A 27,215-nucleotide genomic window follows, 5' to 3' on the forward strand; every position below is an offset into this window, starting at 1 on the left:
CTCTTTAAGAACATGATCTTATTATGTTACTATTTCTGATTGAATTATATACCCGTGTATTCTCTATGTTCTGATACGATGGATGTTAATGCATTATTGTTTTTGTTTTTTAATGTAAAGAAAATTAAGCTAGTTATTATGCGCTATAATCAATTTCCGTTATTATTATTATTATTACTTATACCGCGCTTTTCCCATGAGGCCCAAAACGCTGACAATAAATTCTTTAAACAAAAATACATATAGTAAGAAGGAAAAAAATCTTAAAACTACAATCTGCAAAAAAGAAGAAGAGTGTTTTCTAGGCCTTTCTGAAGGTAATAACTGATGAAGACTTTCTAATTCTAAGTAATAGATCATTCCCGTATTTTGAAATAGATACAGTAAATTATTATTGTTATGATGATATAAAAAGCATATTCGTTTTTTACACAAGATATCTTGTTTTCGGAAGAGCAGGATTAGAAATGTTGTAACAAATAAAGATATTGACCGATCAGATTCAGTAATATGTGTTTACTATTAGCAGTATGACTAAGTACATCTTCAAGTGGTTTGGTTTTTTTTTTCACCACGTAACTTATAAGACCATAATAGACGAGGCTTTCTTTCTTTCTTCCTTCCTTCCTTCTTTGTATTGTTTTGAATACAATTAATTTAGGCAATTTTACTTAATTGTGAATACGTTAACTTTAAAAACTAATAATGAATAACGTATTAGTAGAAACGTTCATGATTCATCTAATTAAGTCAGATGGATAACTTTACTTTGCCTTTTCTAGAACCCGCTGATATAGGCCTAAAGTAGTTCAAATAGGCAACGGTTGATACCATTATTTTACCATTATAATTAGGATGAAACCACATTGCAATGCAAACTTAATTGAATGCGAATTTTAAGTGAGTTGTGATCTTGCAGAGTGTTTGGAATTAACTAATAGGCCTACAGACCGCAGAAAGCCACCGAACAAAAATCGAAATTATTGAATGAGCATTTTGCATGAATTTATGACTCGAGCTCGCGCTCACTGACTTTTCGCGCCCAGATTATTAGCTCCTTAAACATTGCATTATCGATAGCGCATAATGGCATTGCCGTCTGCCGTCGGCGAGGCGGAACGCGGGAATGTGAGGTTTGAAGACAGCGTTCAAGGCTGCTCGAGCTGGCCAACCATGACGTGGTCGATGGCAGAAAGTCAATCACATCATTCTGATTCACTTGGTCTTGCGGATGCGTTCGCGATGGAGGAAGTATAGAGGAGGGTTAGCATTACCCTCATGATAATAAAGATGCGTATTAATAACGCCACTTAAACTTAAAGAGAAGGATGAGTGCTAGGGAGAGGTGAAAAATAATTTTTGAGCGTTATCATTGTAATTATGCAAGTGTGGAAAAACATCAGAGAAAAAATGTTCCATGAAAAGCATGGCCTTCAAACGCCTTACAAAGGCGTTATTGGTTTATGCCCTTCTCTCCCGGTCCTGCACCCCTCCCCTTTCTCCACCTCAACCACCACCCGCCATAACCAACACTGTTACAACATCCGATCGTATTAGTTTCGCTGGGAAAATAGATTAATCAAAAGAAATTTTTATTCTGATTTATAAAGAGGACTAATCAAAATAATTTATACTGTTGATGATATTTTGCTCAATATAATTATAATGATAGTGAAGTCATTAAAGCTAACGTTCTTAGTTTCCAGAGTCATTTAATTTTTCTCTTACGTTTCTTCAATACCCCCTTTTTTCTCTCCTCTCTATCATTTATTTCTTTCCTCTCTCTCTCTCTCTTTCCCTTTCTCTCTTTCCACCTTTAACCATTGGTCTGTCCATCTATGCAGGTAAAATGAATCTTCAAGTGCGGAGTTCAACGGCCAATTCCATCAATCTGAGCTGGAACTCATTTCTCCCGATCGATGGTACATCCACACAAGGGCATTATGTGGTCTATTATACGACAACATTCTCTAATCATATCCAGAGTTGGCTGGGCCAAATTGAGGTTTGTCGAACTTTGATATTCTTTATGAAGGCTGCCCGATTATTCAAGATGAAAAGATGAAATTACAATCGAGCAGAGTGTGGCTTAGTTACGGGTTGTACGCGGGGGCACCTTACCACCATTTTCTGAAGAAGAAAAAAAGTGGGGAAAGAGGCGGGAAAGGGGGGGGGGGTAAAAGAAAGAGAGGGAGAGGGTGACGAAAGGACGAGAAAAAAGGTAATGTGGAAATGTGGTGATACGACCACTCCAGCACCCTCCCCTTATTCAATATGACCTTATTCTCTTGCATTTCATCCACCTAAAAATTACCGGTGCCCTCCTCCCCCCTCCTGACGCCAGTACCCCTCAATAGGAACCACGGTACGCCATTGCAAGTAGTCGTCGCCGTCATCATATTAGTAGTAGTAGTAGTGGTAGTAAAAGTTAAGAATTAGTTATAGAAGTTGGCATGATAATTACGATCAAAGGATTATCTACGAATCTTGATTTTTAGCTTATTTATGAATTATTATAACGATGACACCCAAACAATAATTTGAAAATAATGTACCAAGGATAAATCGTCCACTCCAATCCTTCAAACAATGACTACATGCCATCGATTTCAATCAAAAGAGCGAGCCATCAGCGATTGGCAACAAGATTGAGCCGCATACCAAGCACCCGATCTCGGTTTCACTTGAAGCAAGGGTCACTGAGAGCATGTAGGGGTCGCGACAAAATGGAGAATCAACGACGAGAGAGTTAATTTCTCAATCATCGTGCAAACACCCTGTTGGTACTCTGATTTCATCCGCCGCGCCCCGGTCCATGCGTTCTGCGTTAATTTTCCTCCCTAAGGTGTCGGGATATACGAGCCCTTCCAACGCTAAAAAATAAAAAACATTATTTTCTCCACTTTTCTGCAAGTATATCATATCGCATTGTAGGTCTCTTGAGCGCGCAGACGATACGAATTTGACAGTGATGGACGAGAAGAAAGCGCGCGAATGATAAGCGTGTTATGGTCATTGGTTTCTGTCTACCCTCCCTCCCGCTCGGAAACGTATATTTCCAAAGTCAACAGGTGACATCAGAAATGTTTGCGGTTTTTGGATGATTTATCTAGTTATTTGTTAGCTCAAATTGTTTCCTTCCGAATCCCTTATAGCATGGCTCTTTTTTCATAACAAATGGTGGTGACGTCATTTATGGCATTTGTTAACAAACTTTAAATGCAGACATGAACAACGGGGGAAGGGGTGGGGTAGACTCATCGCAACTGTTATGTTGGGATAGAGATATAAGTGGTATTAATGCTCAAAGTGCAATGCATGCAGCAAAGTGCCCGTAGAAAGAGAATCATATACGGGCATCACTCTTTGTGGTAAATGGGGAATACCTGAGCCCACTGCCCCCCCCCCCCGCCTCAGTCCCCCTCCCCCAACACACACATGGTACATGTATTACGATCTAGCTTTGGTTTGAATCACGGTGATACAGACTTACAGAGCTCGTGTATGGATTATGTACCCACATTATTCAATAGAATAGAGGGAATTCCAGAAATATATAAAATTGTTCAATTATCTTAATGATGATCATTTTCATTTACATTCTTTCTTACTCTTTGTCTTTCCTTTTAGGCGGGAAACGAAACACACACATCCATTAGAAATTTGAAAGACGGAACCGATTATTACTTCCGGGTGAGCTATCGCATTCCAGGGCGTGGCGTACATTTAGAAGGGCACCTTTCAGAAGTAGCCTTACATCGGACAGGAACGCCAGGTGAGATTTTAGGTCACTTTTCATGCTTTTGACCTTAACTATTTCCGTAGAAATTGAAAATATGCTGTCCCTGTATTGCAAAATAGTACGAGAATAAGATTCCAGGTCATTTGGTGACCCTCTTCTTTTTTTTTTACCATTGCTATTTTTTTGTTACTATTACTATTTTCCTAGAAATTGCAAATATGCTATTCCTTTAATTCTTGTCCAATGTCACCCGTGTTTCTTTTGTAATTTGATTATTTATCAGGATGATGACATCATAATATAAGGGTCTCGTGGTTGAGTGAATTGATGCATGCGAGCGCTAGATGATGTATCCTTGTCCGAATTCCTGCTGCGGCATGATACAGATTTGCCGCTCCACATCCAAGGGGATGTAGAACTTGCAAAACGGGATGACTTCTGCATATCAATTAATTTGTATACCCCCTGACTATATAGGGATCATGTTGGTTGAACTAATCGTTTTAAACCGTTGTTTAAATTCCATGTAAACTTTACTTTACTTCGTTGTGATGTAACAGTTGTAGATTATTTTGTAGTTGACGAGACAAAATTAAACTTGGAAAGAGGTCAAAGACTTTATGCTGCTATATTCATTAACATTATTCCCATTACGATTCCCAAAACAAAAACTTAAGGAAAGTGACCTTCTTGATTTTTCAATATTTTTAAGTGTGCAGCATTTAAAGTAATCTAAATTTCATTGTACAGTAACTCAATTGAAAAGTTATTTCTTAAGCGGGTCAACTTTGGATTGAGTAGTTCTTGACCCAGAATGCGTAGCCTTAACGGTGTTTTTTCCATCCCCAAATCCTCATAATACCCTAAAGACATTTATTGCTTGATGGGCGCTAAACTTAATCTTTCCGAAGGAGAGTAGGACCAACACCGATACAGACCGGCAGGTGCATTTCATCCCCTCAAAGTTTCGATTATTTTTGTTTTCTTTACAATAAGTCAACCCCAAGTTATGATGAGTGCAGACGTCACGAGCCAGATGTGGTATAAACGGGGGAATTAGTAGACTCAAGTATCAAGGCATACCAAACGATCAGGGGTGTTCTGGTCGTGTATAGTCGGTCATATTGTCGTAGCACCGTGAGTCTTTGGGGGAACCCCCCTGCCCTTCTTAGAAAATGACAAAGAAAGGGAAAGGGAAAGAACGAACGCGGGAAGAATCTAGGAATATCAATTATCTTAGCGGTACCTGATTTAGGCGTAGTAGGAACCCATATTCGATTAACTTATTATACCAGTGCCCCCCCCCCCCTCCCCCCTTGTCTTGACCCTCGCTACGCCACTGCTTGGTCAAGATCCTGTCAATAACCGAGACAGGTTCATTAAAAAGTTATGACAGGAAAAGTCGTGACCTACATCGGTCAAGTTATACTCTCTTAGGCCTTAGGGTCTCCAGACTCGCGTTCAGGATCAAAAGCTCTTGATACGTAATGCGTGTCCCTGGCGCGTATATGACAAGCATTTAATGCCATAAAGAATTGTGTTAAAATCGGTCTATAAAAAAAGGAATAAAAATAAGAAAGAAAGAAAGAAAGGAAAGGAAAGGAAAAACAATGGAACAAAGAAATAAAGGGGAAATATGAATATTTCATTTGTATTGAAGACAGTTTTGACCAAAAAGAAGGCGATCAAACCCTGCAATCCAGCAACTGTATTTCGTGGTCTATATGGCAATCCAGAGAACTTCCAGGAACTACTCCTGAGGCATGTAATGCCCTTGTCCCACTACTAGTATCCCATTCACACCGCTTGCAATCTTTAGTTCATCTTCGTGATATGCTGTAGAAGGAGAAGACTTTAAACTTCTATCAAATGTTTTTTTTAAGGATCTTCAATAGATGTTTTGGTTACATAGGGACGGCTGACTTGTTTTATTTTATTTTGTCAGCACGCTGTCTGATGTTTTTTCTTAAACAGCAGATTTTTGTTTGATCAATACTCAAAATATGGAGCTATTATGTGTAATTGTTATCAAAGACTGATCAGATTAATGAATCTGACAAAAAGATACATATTTCGTTATGGCATTGAGTGCCTGCCATAAACGTGCCGGTCAGTTTGTGTCGTGTCTAGAGGCTGTGGGATCATGGTCAGTGATTGGTCTCTCTGACCTCAAGTCCAGGGCTAAAAATTTGAAACGTTTGGGTCAAGTCTTCCCGCTGTGATTGCCTCTGGTGATCGGTCAGTGGGGCTGGCCTGGCATGTGGGTCCGCTTAACGACTGGCTGATGCAATGACGGCTACTGGTCATTGGTTTGATGAAAACAAGGATTATTTTCAGGACTGGCCCTGATTTTGGCACCTCAGTTTTATCCCGCAGTTATGCCTTGTGACCCAACCGCGATATGATATGACTTAGGATAATATTGCCACAAATATTTTGAACTTTAATTATTTACGATATTTTTGGTTAGAGTACATATTATTTCATTTGAGATTTACGAAAAACTCGTTTCTGGATTTCTTATGAGAGTGATTTTATTCATGTTTGGGTTGGATTATGGGAATGTTCATGAACAATCACTTGGACCAGCAAAAAGACATGTACGTATTGTATTGTACCGACAAATTTTGATAGTCACCAAAAAATTTCAAAATGTAAAGTATTGGGAGTACTACCTCCCCCCCCCCCCCCCCCATAAAAAAATCCCTACTACACCTCTAACCATGTCACTGGTTGATCCCATTTATTCAGACAATCAAGAAGGTGAACCTAACGGACAGCTTCTTTATCAAGCATGGTAGCCTTTTTATACAAGACAAGAACAATCCAAATTCGATTGCAGACATTGATAACACTAAAAACGTTTTTTTCGGTACACCGCTATCACTAATAGTAATACGATTGCGAAGTCCCTCGAAAAATCGACTCAAGGCAAACAAAATCATGTTCAGGACAAGGCTAGTAAGATTGTTTGATTTTATTTTTCGAAAGTCTTTATGATCATGATTACGTTCCCAAAGGTTTACCATCATTAAACCGACATTTCTTAACCTTTATATCAACCTCCACTCGCCATCTTTTGCAATCCGTTTACAGCTCCACTAGGTGGCTGCGAACACGACAGCAGGCATTATGACGAAGGCATGACAATCCACCAGTCCTGTGACTCGGTCTGTGACTGTCTCCTGGGTTCCTGGATCTGTAGGCCAAGGGGTTGTCCACCTAAACCCGATGTCCGTATCAACCCCGTGAACTGCCGAGAGGAACCCCACCCGGATGACCCGGAGTGCTGTACCATGATCAAGTGCGAAGAGGGTTCCAACGATTCCATTCAACCAGGTATAGGACGTTTTTGTAATGTGCTTTTTGTAAATAAATATTTCTGCACCGAAACTATCTCGCTGTCACTGCATAGTTTTCGAATGTCATTCTCTTTCCTTGGCAGAAAGCTTTCATAGATGTATGTTTCCTTACGTTGGCCACCAGAATAAAAGTGGTAAAGTAGAATAAATTAATTGACTAAGTTTTGAGTTGTTCAAGAGGCGGTGTGGTGCAATCGGGTCGTCGGTCTGACTTTCATGACCTTTGTCACACCCGTAGATTCGAGTCCCGCGCTTAGCAGACAAAGATGCAAAAATATTAATGTCGCCTTTGAAGATGAACAGAGGAAGAGAAGAAATTCATGGATTACCTCCCTTACATCAGTAAAATTCATAAAATATTATAAATACCTTATAAAATATTAACATTATATCAATATCTCATTTTCTGCCAACCCCTTTGTAATCAAGTTAAGAATTTTCAGAATTCCATCTCACAGAAGTTACGAAAGACGAATACTACACGATAATAGCTTTTAGATAATGTGTGTGACACTGATGTTCTGGTGAGACAATGTTGTCAGGTTACAAACAATCAATATTCAACCCGCATGACTTTTATATTAGTTTCCTACAATTATTGTTCATTTTACCAGCCGATTGCAACGATGGTGGTGTGCTCCGAGTCCACGGGGAGACCTACTACCACGAATGTGATGAAGTATGCTTCTGCGACAACGGGGTATCAGACTGCACCCGTAGGTGTCCTGATGCGGGCCAGATGATACCAGACCTCCAGACGTGCCCCCATCCCACGCTCCTTGAGCCGCCAGAAGGGGAATGCTGCCCCCATTGGTCGTGCCCTCCTCCGCGTAAGTAGAAAGTAAAGATTAAATTACTCGACTGAACGTTCCGAGTTGAAGATATTCTTTTTGTCTAAAAACTGTAAAACGTCGAAAATCTACTCACATGTTCTGTACCGGGTATTTGATTCAATTCCTGTCAATTTTACTCAGGTTAAAGTGTAGAAGAGATTTTTAAAATACTGTATTAAATACTGGATGGGTTTTGTCTTACTTCGTCACCAGTTCACCAATTGTTGGATTGCTAATGGTTTGGAAGATTTATGTCATAATGATTATTTTAAAAACCGTGGATCGAACAAAAAATTTGCCGAGTCCAAAAAAGCTGAGCAATCTGTGACATGTTTAATGAGCTCGACGTTATCGATCTCCTTCAAATCTTCTGCCAACAAACCAACAATATAACTTGTGAATGTCAGGACGTTTCTTTTTTCCCCTAAGGCTGATGGAAAAAGAAGATCTGGGAACTTGTTTCTTGCTCGTCGGAAAACTGACAACACCTTGTTTAGAACTGGTCCATGGACGTTTGTGATGTCGATGCATATGATAAGTTGAATAATTCTGAATTAAAAAAGCAAACCTATTTCTTCCTTACAAAATAATAGCCAACTCATGTGAGCTGAATGGCAACACCTACGAAGACGGGGAGTATTTCGACGTGGATTGCAGCATGCGGTGTCAGTGCCTTGGCGGGAGTGTGCGCTGCGTCCCTAGATGTCCGGTCAGCTTTGCCGTGTCCACTGTGAACTGTCCTAACCCCACGCGCGTTCAGCTACCAGGCGAGTGCTGTCTGCAGTGGGAGTGTGAACAGCCCGGTAAGAAAAGTCTTTTTTCTAGCGGAGGTCCTCCGATCATATCGAAATGAGTTAATTGATGGAACGCAGGATTAAATATAGGAGAGCCCGTCCAGGAAATAAAGTGCGCTCAGAACAGTGAAATGTTTCCTTCTGTGAGTTACTGACCACCTTTAACAAGGACAGAAGAGCGAAAAGTCTCTACTAATTTATTCTTTGTTATATCAGGAAACCATATTTCTACTGGATTTCTCATTTTTGTCATGAAAAGTCAATCATTGATTTACAAATACAATCCCGTTGTAAGTGCATATCGCATTGTATGCGTCTATGAACAGCTGAGCAGGTTTGTATCCACAACGGAGAATTTCCAAGACATTAAAGGAGGTTTCTTTTTACAATTCTCTCCATTTCTATCTGTTCCTATTCGAAACCAGCGGCTCCCGGATGCATGTACCGCGGTGCCTCAGGGAACATCAGCATGGCTGACGGTGACTGGATAGATGAAGGCTGTAAAAACCGCTGCCTCTGTGACCGGGGTACCCTGATGTGCATGCCCATGTGTGCCGAACCATCGCCGCCATCACCGACCCCACTCTGTCCCCGTCCTGTTGTTACCAAGCTGAGGGAGACCGACTGCTGCCGGGTCATTGCGTGTCACGATCCGAAAGCAGGTAGGTTTTAGGCTCCGAACTCTGCAGTGGTTTTCTCACTTTTATGTTTGCCACATCTGGACCAAACGGTGCCCCAAATATACAAGTATGGCACCAAGAGGTAGCTGGACTGTACAGCTCTATTGTTCATTTCATAACACTCTTGTAACAACTGTCCATCCATGACTCTCCTTACTCGCGTAACGACTGTTCGTCAGATGTTACTCTTTCTCACGTATTCTATCGGTTGTCCAATTTTTTGATAATTCTTTAAAGCTTTTGTAATGTAAAAATTCGGAAGTAGAGCAGTAATAATGCGATTCTGACACTAAGGTCCCTTTCAAGTGTGGTGCCAGCTTCTTCTTCTAGTAAGTCGTGGATTGTTTTAACACAAACTTTCGGATTGTTTATAGCTTTGGTAGCAGTAAATTTAATGACCCACTAACTTTGAAAACACATTCAAAATACCCAAAATGTCTTTTGCCGAGTTTCTCGGCACCCAACTTGGCCAACTATGAGAAGGGCATGCGGTAGCTAGCGCTCGCACCGCATTCCCGAGATTTGTTCTATAGCTTTATAACCAATTAGATTGTCTTTTAACTCCTGATGGAGCTAATATGTTTTTCAAATATTGCCCCCACCCCCTTGCAGACAGTCCTAACGTTGTCCAGGATGTATCGGTCCTCGCCTTCAACATGACGGCCGTTACTGTCGGGTTCACGCCGCCTGCCAACACGGACCTGAGAGCAATGACCGATGGCTACATCATTTACTACACCAATAGGTCTGAAAACGTCACGCTTGATGACTGGCGAGTACTACGAAAGGTGGGCAAAAACTTGAAGGAATCGTCTCTGTATCTGATAAGGAAATGTTGTTAGTGGCTCGATTAACTACCCGGTCTCTATCAAGAGGCATCTGAGTTACATCTGAATATAGTTGCCGGCAAATAAAGCAACCTATGTCTTTAAATTGGGAAAAAGCTGAAGATGTTTTTGTTTCGGGAAACTGGTCAGCAAACTTTGTGCGCCCTCCTCCCCCATAAAATTTGGTCCAATGCACTCTAACAGTGTCAACAATGGTTGAATGCGGGAAAGAAGGAATTTCTGCCGCAAATGATCATTGAAGTTAAGGGCTAAGAGTACATAATAAATTTATCTAATAATGTTTAAAAATGCCTTTTCAACAACTTTTAAGTGCCTCTCAACAAATTTAACGGGAAAGCTTTTTACTTGAATCACACCATTCATGTGATTTTGATTTTGTAGGATTTCCCTATTGGCGTGGAGATTCGCGGCCACATCATGATGGAGATTAATAACCTGATGCAAGAGACGACATATTACCTGAAGATCAGGGTCAGTATCCCAGACGATGGGGACTCTCAGCCGGCCCCTCGATGGCCAAACACTCTACCCAGTACGGATATCTTCCTTGTTACTACATCAGAAAATGAACGTAAGTTTATCCGCACTGATCCTTCTGACAGTCAATATTATTGTAGTGTCCAAATTATGTCGTAACGACGTTACCGCACTGCGATTGTTCCATTCGTTCGTAATGGTAGGTAGCCCTGTATAATGAAGCAAAATGTCATTGATTTTACGATGACACTTTGGAGTCCGTAAAAATTTGTCGGATGCGGACATTTATTTTTATATTCTTTTCAAGATGGTTTATATATTGATTCTCTTTTAGTCCCTGACACTTGCAATAGTAACGATGTGATGTATAATATACGTTGGCGTGCCAAATTGCAAGATTCTATTTTAGTCCCTGACACTTGCAATAGTAACGATGTGATGTATAATATACGTTGGCGTGCCAAATTGCAAGAGGCGGCAGTCATTTCGGGAAACTGAATCACTTCTATTTTATCCAACTAACAATATTTGTCGTCAAAATATGCTGAAATGTTCAATGATTAGAATTTTGCTCGTTCACTTCTGCTCTTTACAGCACAACCATGTACTTACAAAGATGCCGTTTACAAACATGGCGAGCGTTTCAATGATGGCTGCGAGTCAGCGTGTGAGTGTCGAGCCGGTAGAACCATCTGTCGCGAACTTTGCCCCAAGACGGAAGTGATTGCATCTGACCTTTGTCCCAATCCTCGACAGGTCATCATCAAGGGCGAATGTTGTCCGGAGTGGCGATGTTTTCCAAACGGTAGGCAAATAGTATTCGTTTTATAAACGCGTACCTTTCTATCAGTTGTAATAATTTGTAATAATTCAGTGGAAACATTACGTATATTTAAACTTATCTATGTGCCATTGTAGAGTAACATCGTAATCACAATGAACGCAGAAGAAAACTATGCAAGTAAAGTTTTATTATGCCTCCGTTACGAAGTAGCCGGAGGCATTATGTTTTCGGGTTGTCCGTCCGTCCGTCCGTACGTCCGTACGTCCGTCCGTCCGTCCGTACGTCCCGTTCTCGTGATCGCGTTATCTGAAGAACCGATTGATGGATTCCTGCCAAACTTTGGTCATGTATGTTACTTGCAGAGCCGATGAACTGATTAGATTTTGGGGTCACAAGGTCAAAGGTCAAAGGTCACAGGGCTCATTATGTATGCAAAAACAGCTCGTGATCGCGTTATCTGAAGAACCGATTGATGGATTCCTGCCAAACTTTGGTCTTGTATGTATCTTGCAGAGCCGATGAACTGATTAGATTTTGGGGTCACAAGGTCAAAGGTCACAGGTCACAGGGCTCATTAGGTATGCGAAAAGAGCTCGTGATCGCATTATCTCAAGAACCGATCGATGGATTCCTGCCAAACTTTGGTCATGTATGTATCTTGCAGAGCCGATGAACTGAATAGATGTTGGGGTCACGAGGTCAAAGGTCAAAGGTCACAGGGCTCATTATGTATGCAAAAATAGCTTGTGATCGCATTCTCATTAGAACAGATTGATGGATTCCTGCCAAATTTCGATCATGTATGTATCTTGCAGAGCCAATGAACTGAGTAGATTCATGGGTCATGAGGTCAAAGGTCATGGGCTCATTATGTATCCAAAAATAACTTGTGAACGCATTCTCATTAGAACTGACAGATGGATTACTATTTAACTCAGGACATCTTGCAGAGCCAATGAACTGAGTAGATTTTAGGGTCATCAGGTCAAAGATCAAAGGGTCATATATGTATATGAGAAATTGCTTGTAATCACGATATTCTGAGAACCTCTTAATGGATTACAATTGAACTTGAATTTGAAAAATTTCTTCTGTTTTGGTTTGTAAAATTGCTCTATGACGGAGGCATCATTTTCGACTGCGCGCAGTCGAAGTTCCATCTAGTTAGATACAGAAATAACGCAATCAAAGTGACACCTCTTTTGTAATGGGTATTATAATCCTGGTCTGTGAATTCTAGTAACCTACCACTTTGTTGATTGAAACTGATGAATAACAAACAAATAAGAATCTGAGATACCCAAACGAACTTCCAGTAACTTGATACTCTTTGATAATGTGGGTCCTGGGACGAAGCTGTTGATGTATTTGATATCACATTCCATTTCCATTTTACAGACGGTGACTGCAGCCATAGCAACAAGATTTACCAGAACGGAATGGAATGGCGGGAAGGATGTGACCTGCGTTGCCGCTGTGACGACGGGACAGTGTCATGCCGTAATGTATGTAACAGCACGACGGCCACGCCCCGACAGCTAGAGTGTCCCTACCCCGTACAGGTCCGCGTCGCTGATACTTGCTGTTTGGAATGGGTCTGCTACGAATGTGAGTAATTCTCAAGAATATTATTTTTTTAGTTACTGTTAAGATTATTATTCCTCTGATTAATAAATAAATTATGACCATATCGCGTGATTGAGTATGTTTGAAATTAGAGTTGAGGCCAGTTTTAGTATTTACTGTGTTTATGTACAGACTGTGAAGCGCAGGTTTTCTCTGTTTCATCTTCAGATATTGATGATACATTCGGGAAATGAAGAACAAAATTACTTAATGTTGTACAGCAATGATACCATCTGCTCGTTTTCGTCACTCCTGGTATGGTCGACTTTATCGAAATATTTCCTTCATATTATGTCTGAAAAAAGGGTTGTAGAAACTGCCTCAACAAATGTGTTTAATAAAAGGTCGTAAGAAAAGAGAAAGAAGACTTTCAATTCGTGATTCCCGATTTTCTTTTTTGTTTTCCTTTTTGCTGTAGTTCCACCAAGTACCAACTTAGCCAGCAAGCCTCTTCCATTGCCCCTGTCCTTCTTTCTAATCAACATCTCGGCAACCAACACATCGGCCAGGAGTGCGACCATTAGATGGCCCGCTCTGACGGACTTACAGAGACAGTATATCAGACAGTTCCGTCTCAAATACAGGGAACTTACGTACGGTGGTACACCATGGAATAGTACAGTGTCCTTCAGGTAATATAAGAGCACAGTTCACCAATATTTAATTTGTATCAAGGATTAATGAAACAGCCCTTAATGCCAGCGGTGGCGTTTCAATTATTTTACTTTGTTTTCATGAAGTGAAGCTTTCCTGTCAAGATATAAATGGAAACAACCATAAATTTGCAAAAGGATCTTGAAAGTTTTAGTGTCTGATCTGCATGGCTAGAATATCGTGGGGGGGGGGGGGGGGGGGTTCGCCCGTAAACGGATCCGGGAGTTTGTGAGTTTTCTCGAAAGGCCCTAGAAACTGTATATTGGCTTGAGGGTCACTCGATATGCAAATCGGTTGGTTTTAAATATATAAAAAGATGGCGAAAACTGAAGAAAACCTTTCAGTAGAACCAGCCGGTCGAATTAAATTTCTTATGCCAAGTTTTAGTCTTATTTCGCCCCAGTTTATGCCTGTGATTTTTTAGAATGATATAATGTATACTCTTAAATTGAATGGATAAGAAAAAACTTCTCCGCTTCATTCATTTTTAGGCCTGAGCTGCGAAAATATACGATCCTGGACCTGCGCCCAGCTCGGAGCTACGTCGTACAGCTTGTTGTCTTGATTGGTTCTTCAAAAGCCCAGGTCGGCATCCATCTACAGACCAGTAAAATTGAGGTTGACACACTCTGGTTACCATGTAAGTTTTAACTTCTCCAAAATACTCCGACTTAACAAAGTAAGCATTTCTCTTTCAGGGGCTGTAGAACGAAAAGATAACTCGTACTCGCTCTTTAATTTCATAACCGAAGCTGTCAGAACGTTTCTTGACACTTTTGTCCCAGTTTGTTGGCCCGAGAGTTTATCAGGTCTTAAGGTACAAAACACAAGGCAACGTAAGTTTTGCTATTTAGATTACTTTTCTGAACAACTATTCGGAAGATTATTTATTTCAAATCTATGATGATAATTATCTAATCCTAAATGCACCTCTTTTTATAATGTCAGAAAATATAACAAATAACAAAATTTGCGTAATAGGTTATATGACAATTACTTTTATCTTAAGTTTGTTGTCAATGTCGTAAATTTTCTTCTCCAACCCTTGTTACTGTTTAAATTCATCACTGTTTTGTCCGCAGCTATACCATACCCCGGAAACGCGTTCGACATCGAGATCTATGAAGTCACTACGACCACGGCGTCCATCAGGTGGTCGGCGTTACCGCGAGAAATCGTTTCTCATATTGTCGGCTGGCGGCTCATGGTGGTGTCAAAGGTGATTAGAAAATTGGAATGTTTGTGAGTAAGACCATAGTTTTGCAAATTGTCTGTAGGTTTGCCCGAGTTTTGGTGTAGTTTGTACTTTACATTTGAGCTATTTACATTAATATTACATCCTAGTCGTGATATTGTGTTATTTATAATTTCTTCTGCCTCTTTTCTTTTTGTTTGTTTATTTGTTTCCCTTCCCTTTTCGTTTTGTTCTGTATTTCTGTCCGAGACACATTTTCCTTTTTGTAATTCTCTTCTTCTTCCTCTTTGATGTCGCTACTCGTTCTTCATCTTCACTACCCATTCTTCATCTTGTCTTGATATATTGCATTAGTTGTCTTACTTTCGTCGTTTTCAATCCGTATTTCTAATCTTATCCTTGTTTGGTTCTTCTCCTGTCCAATATTCCATTCTCGCCTGTTTCGTCACCATTTACTACCTAGTTTTCATCCCCCGTCCAAATGAGAGTTGAGTCGGACATCTGTTCTACTGCCAATTGCCCCGCCGACAATTGCTCCTCCTAAAAATTGCCCCGTAGAAGATAAAATAATGCCACCTACGACAACAAATGCTTCGCCGACAATACTTCTTCCATGGGTTATTTTCTTTTTTCTTTTGACTTGTTTTGTTGTTGTTATTCCGGGCCGTAGCCAGCATTTTGAGAAGGGGGTGCGTTTTAATTCCCCGATCATGATGGAAAAAAGGGATAAACCTTGGGAAAGACGCAATCCTTTTTTCGGTACATAAAGCTTTTAAGTAATAGACTTTGTTTCACCAAATAGTGATTTTTTTTTCTTGGGCACAATATTCAAGGTAATATTTATTCCCTTTCGGTAAGCGATTGTATATAGCGAGAGAGAGAGAGTTTTAAGCTTTAAATCAGCCAATGAGCAATACATTTAAACAGATTTTGAGCGGAGTAATTATCTTTCGGTGGAGAACTTGCATAAGGAGCTATAAAACTTGATTTTAATTTTTAAATCAAACATTATGGGGAAGAGCAATAATCGGCTGAGCATTTGTCACTAGTTATTGCCAGAGGAGCATTCATGTCTTCAACGGGGCAATTTTGGATCAGAAATAGCAATTGTATTGTCGGCGGAGCATTTGTATTTTACGGGGCACTTTTTGGGCGGGGCAATTATCCGCGGAGCAAACGTCGGTAGAGCAACTTACGGCGGAGCAGCTGTCGGCGTAGCCATTGTCGGTGAAGCAAATGTCGGCGGAGCAAATGTCGGCGGAACGAATGTCGGCGGAGCAACTGTAGGCGTAGCGATTGTCGGCGAAGCCAATGTCGGCGTAGCCAATGTCGACGCAAATATCGGCGGAGCAAATGTCGGCGTAGCCATTGTCGGCAAAGCAAATGTTGGCGAAGCAAATGTCGGCGTAGCAAATGTCGGCGTAGCAAATGTCGGCGGAGAATTTGACGTCGGAGCAAAATGTCGGGGAGCAATTGTCACTTTTTGCGGAGTAACTGTCGGCGGAGCATGTGTCGGCGTAGCAAATGTCGGCGTAGCAAATGTTGGCGGAGCAACTGTCGGCGTAGCGATTGTCAGCGAAGCCAATGTCGGCGTAGCCAATGTCGACGCAAATATCGGCGGAGCAAATGTCGGCGGAGCAACTGTCTGCGTAGCCATTGTCGGCGAAGCAAATGTCGGCGTAGCAAATGTCGGCGGAGCATCTGTCGGCGTAGCGATTGTTGGCGAAGCCAATGTCGGCGTAGCCAATGTCGACGCAAATATCGGCGGAGCAAATGTCGGCGGAGCAACTGTCGCGTAGCCATTGTCGGCGAAGCAAAATGTTGGCGTAGCAAATGCCGGCGGAGCCATTGTCTGCGGAGCATTTGACGTCGGAGCAATGTCGCGGAGCAATTGTCGCTTTTTGCTGAGTAACTCTCGTCGGAGCATGTGTCATGGATTCCTTTCATCAACTTCATTTGTCTACCCCCCCCCCCCCCCAAACGGATGAGAGCTTATTTGGGAATCCGAGATCCTATAGAGTTCGGTTCTATTACACCTTATTATAAATCGAAAACTGACGGAAAAACTGATGTCCCGCGACTTCTCCTTATTCCGTCCTTCATAAATTATATCTACCATTTTTATGTTTTTTAATCTTTTCTATCATAATATCCCCCAATCTTTTGTCATCTTTACATTATCTTCTCCCAGCAGGATGAGAGCCGAGTATTATATTCGAAGTTCGTAGAGCGTTCGGCTCTATCGTACATGATTCGTAAAATGGCAGAAGGATAGACGTTCCACCATCGTTACTTCGTTTATTCCCTCTTGTTTTTCCCCCATTTTATGTTTTATAATCTCCTTTCCCTATCCTCCCATCTTCCATCATCTTTATTTCATCCTCTGCCAGCAGGATGAGAGCCTTTAAATATGAATTGGAGATCGTAGAGCGTTCGGCACTATATCGTACATGAGTCGTAACGTGACTGAAGAATAGATGTACCACGATCATTTACTTGTTTATTCTATCTTTTTTAAATTCTCTGTTTATGTTTTATATACTTCTTTAACTACCCCCATCTTTTTATCAACTTATTTGACTTATCTCCCATCAGGACGAGAGCAGAGTGTTAGAGTCAGAGATCGTAGAGCGTTCGGCTCTATCGTACACGATTCGTAACCTGACGGAGGGACAGACGTACCACATTCAGCTCCTCGGTTTATGGGACAACGACACCGTCACTCGAGAAGTACGATCCAAGACCGTACCTATTACCACCCAAAAACTATTTGATCGTAAGTCCATTCGATACTTTTTATTTGTAGTAGTACTAGTAGTGAGAGAGAAATGTATAGGGGTATCGCTAGACAATTTAGAATAAAGGTGTTGGAGCGAATAAGCCGACAAGGGTTGGTTCGAAATCTTCCAAAAAAGAAAGGACAAAAAGACGATTTTCAAATTTGCAGACTAGAAAAAGAGGCTTGTCAGATTTCCAAATTTACCGACAACAGGTCGGATTTCATAGATGTTTACATCTTTCTCCCAACAAGCCAACAAGCGAAAATAGGTCATCAATTTTCTTCTCTCTATTTTGACCATGGTCTGCATAAAATTTCGAAGTTGCCGATATCTGTAATTCCATGGAGGGACACATCTTGAAATACCGTTCTTGTGTTTCTTTGGTTAAATGCAAAACTTATAAGAAACTAAAAATACTGTTATTTATTAAGATGATTCAAGTTCGCAGTCTCAAGTAAAATATATATTTTCTTCTGGAACACGCGAAGCGAAACTCGACGGAAGTAAGTTGCATACAGGCAACAGTGTCTGGTTATAAAGTCGTCAAGTCTTGTTTAGTAAAATATACGTTTCATTTGTCCTTCCCTTTCATAATTATCTTCCTACAGTTCAGCGCAAAAGAGGCCTTTCGTCACCCATGTCGGCGATTGTCGGTACGATCATCGCCCTGTGTGTCTTCCTCGTGGTCGTCATCGCTTTTATCTACGTGAGAATTAAGAAGAGGCATTCAGAGAGGTACGACGTCTACGGGAGGAACGCAACGGTCAACTTCAGACCATCGAACTACGAACACGTCTACGAAGGAACGCATGAAAACGATGTAAGTCGTGATGTCTTTACAACGGAAGCTTAAAACTGCCAATGAGAGATCGAGATAAAATAGGATAAGAAGACAAGAACACATTGTAAAAGATGTCCTAAAGAAGGCGACTTGCCTAGTTCCTCCAACTCGTCTTCTGGGCTTTTGTCTTATTATTCGTGATGCATTCACTGTCGTTTCTTACGTTATTGGGTGAAAATATAATTCATCCATTGAGATAGTTAATTTTGTAAACTGTGTAGAGAGTTAGAGATATGCCATTTTCGTCCATAGTAATTTTGGGTATCAAACATAGCAGCGATCGCTCATATTTAGATATGGACTGAAGTCTTTTGTGTCATAATTTATTATTATAAATGTATGGGTATTTTCTGTGTTGAATAAAGGTTCGATCGTAACATATTGACATGTTATGAAAAATGGATGCCACTTAGCTGAGTTCAAGTTAAAGAATATTCATCATGACTATGTTCTGACGATTTCGTAGATTTAATGGACGAATGTCACTTGCCAGTCGAAATCACACATCTTTTTTTCTGTTCAATAGTATGTAATGAATAACAATACAAAAGTAGTTCTCACCAACAGGAGAAAATTCGGGGATCCGTGCCTTGAGGTTGATTTATCTTACTCAAATTTTCTATGTCTTTTTTTTTCTTCTCCTTTTTGTCTACACATATTCAGGAACAGCCTAACGAAAGACGGTTTAGTGACGCTGGTCTGCTGGAAAGCGGAAGAAGAGATAGCGAGGCTGAACTCTTGGACATTTGAATGAAGCAATGTTTGATGCGAATTAATTGCAGCAGCAGATAATGGCGTTGCCAAATGCCAAAACAGAAGGCCATAAATAGAGATTTCCATTTTCTAAAGGTTTCAATATTTGACACCAAGTTTCCGATTCGTCAAAGACGAACATTACTGATATTTATTTATTTAAATCCAACCCGACGTATCTTCAGAAGATTTTTGCGGTTTGATTTGTTATATTTATGAAGGCTACCGGTAAACTAAAATGACAGTAATGTCGACGAGTGAGGCATGCAGCAGAACATCAGTTTGATAGAGTAATAAATGAAATAGATCCGAGTCTCATGTATAAGTTTGTGTAAGTGCAACTCTAACGCATTTTTATAGCACTCAAAATGAACTGATCAGAGGTTTTCAGGCAAAGAGGTTTTGATTCAGTTTCATTGTTGATCATGTGGAAATTCAGCTGAACAAAGCACAGAGGGTTCTTTTTTTCTTTATGTGTGTGCTCTCTCCCTCTCTCTCTCTCTCTTTCTCTCTCTCTCTCTCTCTTTCTCTCTCTTTCTCTCTCTCTCTCTCTATCTATCTATATCAACGTCTACTCCTTCAGGAAACTTTTTTAGATTAATAATCCATGTGGAATCTCAAATTCTGCTTTTATATCATTTATCTAAATAATTGTTTCTCCGGATGATGATTTGATGATAGATTTGTATGGAGAAATTCTGTATTGGCCTACCATGTGATATTTTAGTACTAATCGCTTTAAATCATTTTTTAATATCGAATTAAAGAAATGTAATATTTTGTTTATTTGTGATGTTCATGCAAATCATTTTAATCAATACCAATTTGATAAACGAAAACATCTCGTATAGCTGGTAGTTTTACTGTTATTTTTTAGAACTTTTCTTGCCCATTATTGATGCATTTTATTACCCGCAAGAAGGCTCTATTTATCATATCCCGGAGTTTGATAATCATGAGGAATATTGAAATATTTGTTCTCCTCTGAAAAAATATATTTAGCCGGTCTAAATTATTGTAAACCTTTTGCTATATAGTAATGTGATATACACACCTTAAGGACTGTGATTCGAATTTTCTAGTGACGTAAATATTTTGAAAGAAAGCATATTTACATTTTTGTTTGTTAGTGTTTTCATAGATAATTATGACTTGTGTTCGAATTATCCGAAGTTATTTGCATTAGATTGCACTAACCTTGCCTTTTTTTGTCTGTGAAAGTTTTGAAGTTCTTGATTTATTATGTTTGATAAAACTAGTGGTTACAGGTCTTTTCGTTTACCGACTATTAAAAATAATGTTTTGTTTAGATAATGTGTATTCAAAGAAATTTAATTGATTTTTAGAGCAATTATATTTCAACGTATGAGGCTAATGATTAATGGGCAATCCAACATGGGGGAAAATTGTACACTCTTTTAATCTGTACATGAATTTCAACACTCTCTTCGACGCAAAGAGCTGAAACAAAATGTTTAATATATTAAATTTGAAATAGCAATTAAGAACATTTGAACATTTAATCCATACTAAAAATAATAATAAATACAATTCATGTCATTTTGTTATCGCCAATTTCCATTGGGTTGCCCTGATATGAAGAAATTAATACAAACGGAGACTTTATTTATTACTGCTTATAGTACTTTCATTGTGATAGATTATCGGTACTTTGACTTAAAGTCATTTAAGGAAGAAACTTGCCTGGAGACATGTTGGGAGTTGACTAACTCTAAATTTTGATTGAAGATTGTCTATTTATATGTTTTGTGACCAACAATCCTTTTGTATAATGTATTACTTCTCAAATTAGTGTTCTTATATAATTTAAAATTATTTAATGTTTCAATAGATACGATACAGTTCATGCGACACATACTTCGAAAAGCATGTTTTATAACTTAAAGAGAAATGCAATATAGGAAATAGCTAAGACATAAAAACAATTGTTAGGTATTTCGGGAGATAATTATGATGATAAATGTGCTCAAATTCAAACTTGTAATACATGTTGCATTGTGTTAATTGTTTCGCATTGTTTGTAAATTCTTCCTCATAATATCATAAATTTGATAGATTATGATCTGTTAATGAGTAATTTGTTTAATTGTTGTTTCATTTTCGGACAATCCTGTGTGTTTTCTTGTGTGCTGTGTCTCAAAAGTTGCAGATTTATGATATTGATGATGACAATGACGATTATGAATGATTATGATGATTGTTTTTTTTTTTTCACACTAAACCTACCGACGAATCCCCAATATTCATTTAAACTAAGTGCCCCTCCCCCAGCAAAAGCCTTTTAAAAGAAGGGGGAAATACTGTAATACTAATAGTAGTGATGGTGGTCAGGGGCAGATCCAGGTTTTTTTTTCAAGGGGGGGGGGGGGGTGAAATATACGAAATTGCGAGCGCGAAATCTTTAAGGCCCACTTAAGACCGTAAGATGCCGGTCTAAGGTACATGATGAGGCATTTCTGAACGCGTAGACTGAACATTTAAGGAATTTTCTTCTCAGCTTTTTGAGGTTCTCCCTCTAGCTCTAAATTTTGTATATCCTGTTTTTTTCGGGGAAAAAACCCTGGATCTGCCCCTGATGATGATGATGATAATAATAATAATAATAATAATAATAATAATAATAATAATAATAATAATAATAATAATAATAGGGCCGAATAACAATGATAACAATAATGATTGGAAAGAAAATGATAGAGGGGGGGGGGGGGGGCGGGCCGGGGAGATTGGAGAGACAGAGACGGATAACAAAAAGTTAATCTGTAGATGTATGACAATGATAAACTACAATGAGACATGGGAATTCTGTGTTTTTATGACTAGGCACTTTGACTGATAGTATGAGATAAGTATTGAACTTCTGAAAGGTTCATCAATAAAGTCTCCATTTATTTGTGAACACCCTTTTCGCTTTTCTTCATTATATTGTTCTGAACCATAGATGGCGTAAAACAACTTTGTTAAAATAATCAAATCAAACATGGCGGCGCCCATGGAGGAAAATGTGAGCGTGATAACAGGTGATGAATTCAGACAGATGGACCCAATTCATTTCAAAAGTATTATCTACAAACGTGTTAGAATATGTGCGGTCACGGAATATCAATATGAGGGATGGATTTATACTATAGATCCAGTTTCACAAAGGTAAGCATTGATCTTGATTAAGCAGTACTAGTACACACGTGAAACCCAATGTTGATAACAGTCCCATATACCGAAATATGAGTTGGATTGGAATAGGCCAGTTTCGTAATGTATTCAGAGACCTTTAAATCGCATTACGTAATCGGAGGGTCGGACAAGCAGAACTCGCGGTGCGTAGCAGACTACACTTTGCATGCATACCATACATGACTGTGTTCGCTATAGGTGTGATTGTATCGTTTGTTTTCGCTATTTTGAGAGAGAGAGAGAAGAAAAAGGAGGCAGTTTCAAACTTGAATACTAAATATCTTTGAGATGTGATTTTGTTCTTCATACATTTGATCTTTAAAATCGCTGAGTCTTAGGCAAGAATAATAGAAAAGCATTGCTGGTACAGAACTAGCGATTCACATCTTGCAGCTAAACCTGTTCGGCCAAGTCCCCGGTACAGGCAGCGCACGATACCCCCTCAAAAAGAAGAAAAACGAGGTCGATGATACAAGCGACATTGGCTTGAAAGCCAGTGATGAAACAGAAAGCGAAGCACCAAAATATAAGTTAGCTAGCCGATATCGGTAATTTCCATTCAATTTTGCATTTACCTTAGCTTGAATCTGAGTACAAATTTGGACGTAGAAATGAAAGAAGTGATGAACTATTTTCCACTCGGCGTTCGCACACACAGTCACCTCTGCTTGCAGAAGCGTGCGCGCGTACCACGTGTTCGTGTTCGTGTAGGCGCGATTCACATTTTCAAAATGAAATGCAATTTTACGGATTAAAAAATGTTTGTGAAACGCCTCGATTCGGACTATTTCAAGGCGGACAAGAAACGGCTAACGAGAAGCAAGCACTGACCGCAGAATCAATATTATTAACAAAAGCAACGAGAAATAATGACAATAAAGGTAATAATTATTAAAATAATATTTATAAAATAATATCGTCCGATGACAGAGAGCTAGAATAAGAATGATGAATAATGATAAACAAATAATTTTGAACGGAAAAAATGAAGAAAAACAATGAACAAGGAAAAAGAACGATAGAGCAATGGAAAAAGGGAATAATAAAAGTAATAATAAAAAAACCTTATGATGGCAAGGAAGAAGAATCAGGATGATGAATAATTTTATTGTTTAGAATAAGATTAGGAATTAAGTTTGATTTTCATAAAATAAAAGTTAATAGTATTTAACTGCAATTATACCGGACCTTCAAGAAGAAATTATTGTTATTTAAAAAAAAAAACATTTAAAAATAAAATTGTTATTATATTTATTAGATCTAGTCTAGACTTCTACTTTTTATTTGTTTATTATTTATATATTTTTTCTTTTTGTTCAAGTTGGTATGTTCTGTCTTTTTGCGTCGGTTTGACCTGTATAATCTAGTCACAAGTCGCTATCATGAGCTGCCGAGAGCTAACTAGAGGGGGGATTGTACTCGAGCTTCTCCAGGCCACATAATCTATTATCTATGGCCATCGGGAAATATCAATCGAAAGTCTTCAAAACTCTTAAAAGCCTTCAGTTTTCGACGATCATAAATGCATGGTCCGCCATATTCTCTACTAGATAATTGAATACGTCATAGGTCCAAAGTCAGGAATATCGTCAAACTTAAGGGAGGTATGTAACTAGTTCACTTAACGAAAATCCTGCCCGTTGTAATTTCCCCATACAGTCATGTCTACCGAGCGACACGGACCCCGTAGGTCAGGGGCTACGGGCAGGCTAGTCCGCTACTGCGGACGCTAATTTAACGAGTCTTTTCTCGGGTGTATACCTTAGTCGAAACTCCTCTTTTTCTTAGAAAATATTGCAGCTGCCTGAAACTCAGCTTGATGAATGGCAAGTCGGAAGATATTTCCGGCCAAAACAGAAATTCATATATATACACGCAGTTTTGATAGAAAGATATGAATGCAATTTAACGGCAAGAACCGACATTCTAATACACAATGCACAGATTCAAAATGGCGATTTGACAAAGCTTGTCGGGCTTGGTTACAGTAACCGCGCATTACGTAACCGCCGAAACTGGCCTATTGAAATTAGATCTGGATCTGGATGTGTACGATGCAGGGCCCTTCTGGGCATAAACGCATCGGTTGAGAGAGAGGGCGCGGGGGTACTTAGAAGGCTCTGTCAATGGCCTTCCTGAATGTGCTGGTTGATGTGGAGTTTATGGTGTTTTCATCCAAATGGTTCCATTCAATGATGGGAGATGGGAAAAAGGATTTGTCAGTTCTGTCACTTTTGTGCATTGTCAATACGCATTAGCATTGACTCTCTATGCTTTGCTGGAGTGACTTTTGTGTCGACTTTCATGATAGGTTAGTCATTTGCCAGAGAGTTCAGTTGATGTATGAAATTGTATGTAAAAAATCGTGGAGCAACTTTACTTAAGTATTCCCCACCACCAAAATTGACCAGACGTTCATAGGGTACATCGTATCTAAAGTCGTAAAGAGTAAAGTTAAGCCAAAAATGTAATTCAATGCCTACGGAGAGGCATGTAAACAAACCCTAAAATGTGTCCGAAATCACACCTTCCTGCACCCGACGAATATTGGACAGTGGCCTCAATGAAATTTATGCCACTTATACTCCTAATTGCCTACAAACATTAAAAATTGAAGGTAAAAATAACAAAATATTGGTGAATATCTTACCAGAGCGATACAGCTCAGCTCCCTCTTCACGTGTAGCGTGTGACTTTACAATCTCGGTACAATGGTGTTGACCTCTGACTGGAACTTCCATAAATACGCTGCTACCGTATAATGCGCTTTATGGGTATGATTTCCACTCTTTTTTATAAATTTACACAAATTCTTTTCTCAATCCCTCTTGAATCTGATCTGCATCACAGCATCATCTTGGCTCAATGCGAAAGCCACTCACCAGATGGACAGCTCCCTCTATCTGTCATTATGGGACACAGCATTACCGACATCACCGTTCTAGACAATGATACAACCAAACACAAAGCTTTACTGGATGGACTCTTCAAAGGTGACACCCAGACTCAGTCCCTGTCTGCGGGTGAACTAGCGAGCCAAAAAGAGAAACTGAAGGAATGGCTGAAACTTCACAGGGTACCAGTCAAAGAATGTGGAGAAGACAATGACTCCTTGAGTATATCGGATGTACTGGTGATTGAGCCTCCGTATGAACCCGACAACTGCCTGTGCAAGAACGAGATCATCTTGGCTCGTGTGCAGGCTCTCATAAGGAACATGGCAGATGCAACGTGACATTGGACTGAAGGATGTCCTGGTGCGTCTTAGGTCTTAATGGCATTTTTTGGACAGAAAACTGCATTTGCAAGAATATTATGTGTACTGTATAAAGGAACATGACGCATGCAACATGACATTGACTTGAAGAATTCCAAGTACACATGTATATTTGTATATTTTATGAGGTGATCAATGATTTGGACAAAAACTGCATGAATGGGATCATCAAAGCATGTGTGCAGGCGTTCATAAGAAGCATTGCAGATGCAACGTTACATTGACTTAAAAAAATTCCTCTTTGGAAGTCTTTATGGTTGATCAGGTGACTGAAAACATTGACTTTATATTGTTAAATTGCCTTACATGTATTAAACTGAACTGAAGTTTACAATATTGTTGATCAGTACATTTACTTATTCACCCTCTAAAGTTTTAGTTTTAAAATTTAAATAATACTCTTCTCTATTCAAGATTGGAAATCCAGTTGACTATCTTCCATAACAGGTTTCAAAAAGAGGTAGTCTGCGATTAGATGAAGTAAAAGCTAGCGAACTTTCATTGTAACTGCTTTCGGATTATGATAGAAAGTTTATTAAATGAGGCCATAAACTGTATTCAAAATGTAAACATACTTTTCCAGAAAAAAAGTTTGCCCTAGACATAAAAAACAAGATTTGTCCCTGGTCTGACCTAACAATGCTTACTAAAATGTTGCTGAATTAAAAAAAAATGGAAATGTTAATAATCTTATGGAAGGGCAAAAAGAATGCCTTTTCATTACATAAGCATTATACATGCTCATGTAGAAGTCGGGCCCATTGCCAAGGGAGTATAAACGTGTCGCACGACCAGATGAGAACTGACAACATTTTGCGCCAAATAAATCGCAAACGGCATGCGTTTTGCGAGTGCTCGGTGTAGGAGGGGCCTGGAAGGGATATTAACATGAATGCTGTATGAAATATAACCCTTTGTGTTTCTCTCTCTCCACTTTCAGTACCAAGTTGCCAATACAATATGTACAATAATTGACATCGCAAAGAGCCAGTGACTACTTGCTTGGTATGGTTAATGGATTTGTATTAAATCAAAGTCTCAAGATCACCTTTTTATGCACTTCTTCTTTTTCTGATCTCAAATGAAACACACTCTGCTAGTACATGTATGTGTATATTTTGTTGAATGCACTATTGATACTCTGGGTGATTCCCCAATGTAGTTATTATCACCTCATCCAAAATAAGGCCTTATACATTTGTATTTCTTCAAGCATTGCTATTTCAATAAACTACATATTTTAAGTATATAATGGTATCATGTCGTGTTTATCCATTTGAACTGCTGTTTGTAGAGCATCTATTACAACTACATCTAGACCCTTAGATAAATGATCCTGTTCACTTCTAAATCAGAAGATAAACCAGATATACA

General features: G+C 39.4%; 3 protein-coding genes across 3 annotated transcripts; all 3 read left to right on the forward strand.

Annotated features, from left to right (window-relative positions):
* The first annotated feature begins 1,086 nt into the window (after positions 1-1,086).
* Positions 1,087-9,101, forward strand: LOC105446972 (kielin/chordin-like protein). The gene is made up of 7 exons (XM_030999123.1): positions 1,087-1,195; positions 1,845-2,005; positions 3,631-3,775; positions 6,839-7,081; positions 7,719-7,934; positions 8,531-8,740; positions 9,058-9,101. Exons 1-7 carry the CDS (start codon positions 1,087-1,089, stop codon positions 9,099-9,101), a joined length of 1,128 nt encoding a protein of 375 aa, XP_030854983.1.
* A 55-nt stretch (positions 9,102-9,156) lies between these two features.
* On the forward strand, positions 9,157-21,460 carry LOC100890745 (putative epidermal cell surface receptor). The gene is made up of 11 exons (XM_011684443.2): positions 9,157-9,393; positions 10,024-10,199; positions 10,641-10,830; positions 11,332-11,541; positions 12,919-13,128; positions 13,565-13,778; positions 14,292-14,440; positions 14,883-15,019; positions 17,591-17,771; positions 18,384-18,595; positions 19,280-21,460. The coding sequence occupies exons 1-11, from the start codon at positions 9,171-9,173 to the stop codon at positions 19,364-19,366; spliced, it is 1,989 nt and encodes a 662-aa protein (XP_011682745.2). The 5' UTR covers positions 9,157-9,170; the 3' UTR covers positions 19,367-21,460.
* Positions 21,461-22,363: 903 nt separating this feature from the next.
* Positions 22,364-27,090, forward strand: LOC100890825 (gem-associated protein 6-like). The gene is made up of 2 exons (XM_030999588.1): positions 22,364-22,537; positions 25,415-27,090. Exons 1-2 carry the CDS (start codon positions 22,371-22,373, stop codon positions 25,797-25,799), a joined length of 552 nt encoding a protein of 183 aa, XP_030855448.1. The 5' UTR covers positions 22,364-22,370; the 3' UTR covers positions 25,800-27,090.
* Positions 27,091-27,215: the final 125 nt, after the last annotated feature.

This window comes from Strongylocentrotus purpuratus, unplaced genomic scaffold, assembly GCF_000002235.5.
Source record: "Strongylocentrotus purpuratus isolate Spur 01 unplaced genomic scaffold, Spur_5.0 spur5_scaffold_5, whole genome shotgun sequence".
NCBI classification, from domain to species: Eukaryota; Metazoa; Echinodermata; class Echinoidea; order Camarodonta; family Strongylocentrotidae; genus Strongylocentrotus; species Strongylocentrotus purpuratus.

Coding starts and splice junctions, on each gene's coding strand:
- LOC105446972 (XM_030999123.1), top strand. CDS start 1,087: ATGGCATTGCCGTCTGCCGTCGGCGAGGCGGAACGCGGGAATGTGAGG. Junction 1,196..1,844: donor GACGTGGTCGATGGCAGAAA/GTCAATCACATC, acceptor CCATCTATGCAG/GTAAAATGAATCTTCAAGTG. Junction 2,006..3,630: donor GTTGGCTGGGCCAAATTGAG/GTTTGTCGAACT, acceptor CTTTCCTTTTAG/GCGGGAAACGAAACACACAC.
- LOC100890745 (XM_011684443.2), top strand. CDS start 9,171: ATGTACCGCGGTGCCTCAGGGAACATCAGCATGGCTGACGGTGACTGG. Junction 13,129..13,564: donor GGAATGGGTCTGCTACGAAT/GTGAGTAATTCT, acceptor TTTTTGCTGTAG/TTCCACCAAGTACCAACTTA. Junction 18,596..19,279: donor AAGGAACGCATGAAAACGAT/GTAAGTCGTGAT, acceptor ACACATATTCAG/GAACAGCCTAACGAAAGACG.
- LOC100890825 (XM_030999588.1), top strand. CDS start 22,371: ATGGCGGCGCCCATGGAGGAAAATGTGAGCGTGATAACAGGTGATGAA. Junction 22,538..25,414: donor ATAGATCCAGTTTCACAAAG/GTAAGCATTGAT, acceptor TCTGCATCACAG/CATCATCTTGGCTCAATGCG.